At 46.6% G+C, this 2,560-nt stretch overlaps 1 protein-coding gene across 1 annotated transcript; it reads right to left on the bottom strand.

Annotated features, from left to right (window-relative positions):
- Nucleotides 1–1,257: 1,257 nt before the first annotated feature.
- On the bottom strand, nucleotides 1,258–1,992 carry LOC123065025 (uncharacterized). Its single transcript, XM_044488399.1, has one exon. The coding sequence runs from the start codon at nucleotides 1,906–1,908 to the stop codon at nucleotides 1,471–1,473; it is 438 nt and encodes a 145-aa protein (XP_044344334.1). The 5' UTR covers nucleotides 1,909–1,992; the 3' UTR covers nucleotides 1,258–1,470.
- Nucleotides 1,993–2,560: the final 568 nt, after the last annotated feature.

The raw sequence follows: 2,560 nt of genomic DNA, 5'->3' as shown, positions 1-2,560 counted from the left end.
ATCCGCAGAGGAGATCCAGTGTACCTGACAGTAGGCCTCATGAACGTTATTAGGAGTTAAAACCTGGATCATCTCCATGTGCAATTGTCATATAGAGTATTTATTTGCTTCAATTAGGCTAAGTTTGAGGTTGTTGTTGAATGATTTCTTTTTTTTTTGCAGGAATTGTCGAATGATTTCTTACTGTGTTTTTTTTTGTAAAAAATGGTGTAAAAAGTTAGTCACAAAAGTAGACAAAAATGAAAGAGCAAACAGCAGCTAAAACAGGGGAAAAAACCTTTGGAACAAACGGAACTGGATTATCATGAGTTCATGATCCGCCGCAGTACCAAATGCAGCCGTAGAACCGTTCGTTAGATTTGAGAATTTTAGGTTCGTTTTAGAGACTTGACACAGGTCTGTAAAACATCTTATATTTGTTTACCGAGGAAGTAGTACTTTTTTTTTTAGAAAAGAAGGATTATCCCTGGCCTGCATCTGAGCGAGGAAGTAGTGCATGATAATCCACTTGCAAATACACAAAAAAGATCACGGTGCCAAAGTGGTGAACCTACGAAAAGAACAGCCCTTTTCTTTGATGGAGATGGGCAACAAGATTGCCTCTTCGTTTAAAGACCCAGATTAACTGCGACATCTCCCTTTCGGAAGAGAGATGAGGTCGGCAACAACGGCGTGTGATGCCAACCCCGTCCTCCGTCCTAATTCCCACACACACAAAATTGTACCGAGTTTTCTCCATTAATTTGTGACACAAAACTGTCAATGGAATGAAATTTGCTTCACCAAATTGTCGTTGGTGTGTGTGAATTTTCTGTAGATGGTCAGATATTTCGCTGTCACGTCTTCGTGAAAATCCATTTGGTGGTCAAATTTGCAAGCGTTTGGTGCATTGAAAAAGAGCAACATGGAGGACTCCAATCAACCTCACATGTGCGGACGCATCGCCTAATCACCAAGAAACATGTTTGACCACGCTAGGTTATCTGCACTTTACACCTAATTGCTGCGCACACGCTTTGAATTGGATGAGATTGTTCAGAGTAATAATAATTCTGTAAAGAGAGGGCGTAAAAGGGATAAGCATTTTCTGGTAAGATGTGCACTTGGATTCTCGAAACAAACTGTTTTTCACATGTTTGATAGATGTTGGAACTAAGCAAATCATTACCACAGTATGTATGTCTGATTCAACATTGCAAGACATGTGAGTGAGTTGCTTGCATCTTGCTGCAAGATTCATAAGGGTTTGGGGCAAAATCAATGAAGATTGGTGCAGATGCTGATCATGATATTGGGATTGAGGGGCTACCATTTACAGGCGGGCAAAGAACATTCCTTTTTCACAGTTGTTGACGACTCCAAAACTGAGACAGAGATGAGAAGAACAAGAAACAAAGAACGAAAACAAAAGAAAGAAACGACGGTCGGCCGCGGTCGCAGCCGCCGGCGGCGGGTCGTGTCGTGTCGTGTCTACACGGCGACCCGCTGCAGGACCCTGGAGGGGACGGCGAAGCGCGCGGAGAAGGAGCGCGAGAGGTTGTCGGGCTCCACCCAGGCCGCGCCGTCGTCGAAGTTCTGCGCGTAGCTGTACGCGTCGTAGGGCTCCCGCGCCGCCGCCGAGGCCCCGCCGACGGGCACGCAGCCGGTGGAGCAGAGCAGTATCCTCTTCTTCTCCCGGACGATCTTCCGCCACAGGCCCCTCAGCTTCGTGCCGCACCCGCGCGACGCGGCGGTGGGCGGCGCCCTCCCGTGCTGGACGACGCCGGCCTTGTCGAAGTGCCCGTCGGCGAAGCCGTCGAAGTCGTCGTCGTCGAGGTCGAAGCCGCTGCGGACGTAGCCGCGGGACATGGAGGGGGCGCAGGAGCAGGAGGCCTGCCGCTGGAACCGCATGCTGTCGGCGCCGTCCATGGCGAGGGCCGGGCGGGAGAGGCGGACAGTGGCAGGAATCAAGAAGAGGAGGTAGCGGAGCGGTTGTGGGAGGTGGGAGACGCCGTCGTGGGTCGCGTATATGTAGATGGGCAGAGAGGTGGCCGGTGGGTGTTCTTTTTTTTTATCGTGGGTTAGGATGGAAATCTTCTTCTTCTTTTTTCAGCTGAGGATGGGAATCTTCTTAATTAAGTAAGTAGAGTACTGCTAGTAAATAAGTACTGTTTTTTAGGAGTATAAATAATAAGTACTCATATTGTGCTAGCATGGCACCAACACATTTCTGACTGGACTATTTATTTTCTGATGAAGTGAGAATAGCTGGCTAGAATTAATAATCTAACAGCACATAGCTGACTGGAGTACCCTGGAAAAATTAAACCGAATTACTCACGCGGAAATAATTTAATCGTACGAAAACTATATTTCCATCGCATGAAAATTGTTACATGGAGACAACTTGAAACATGATGTTCTCAGCGTACATCACGCTGTCGAGTATGCGTCGACATAATTTTTTGTTTCATGACAAATATGTTTGTGCGGGGCTTGTTATATATTATATGGATATATAGTATTCAACATACATGTTTATGTTTCATCAACCACCTAGGTGACTCCTAAAAACGCATTG

The sequence above is a fragment of the Triticum aestivum genome, chromosome 3B (genome assembly GCF_018294505.1).
Source record: "Triticum aestivum cultivar Chinese Spring chromosome 3B, IWGSC CS RefSeq v2.1, whole genome shotgun sequence".
In the NCBI taxonomy this organism is placed as follows: domain Eukaryota; kingdom Viridiplantae; phylum Streptophyta; class Magnoliopsida; order Poales; family Poaceae; genus Triticum; species Triticum aestivum.
Note: the sequence above shows the minus strand (reverse complement) of the source record. Positions and strands in the feature narration are given on the sequence as shown.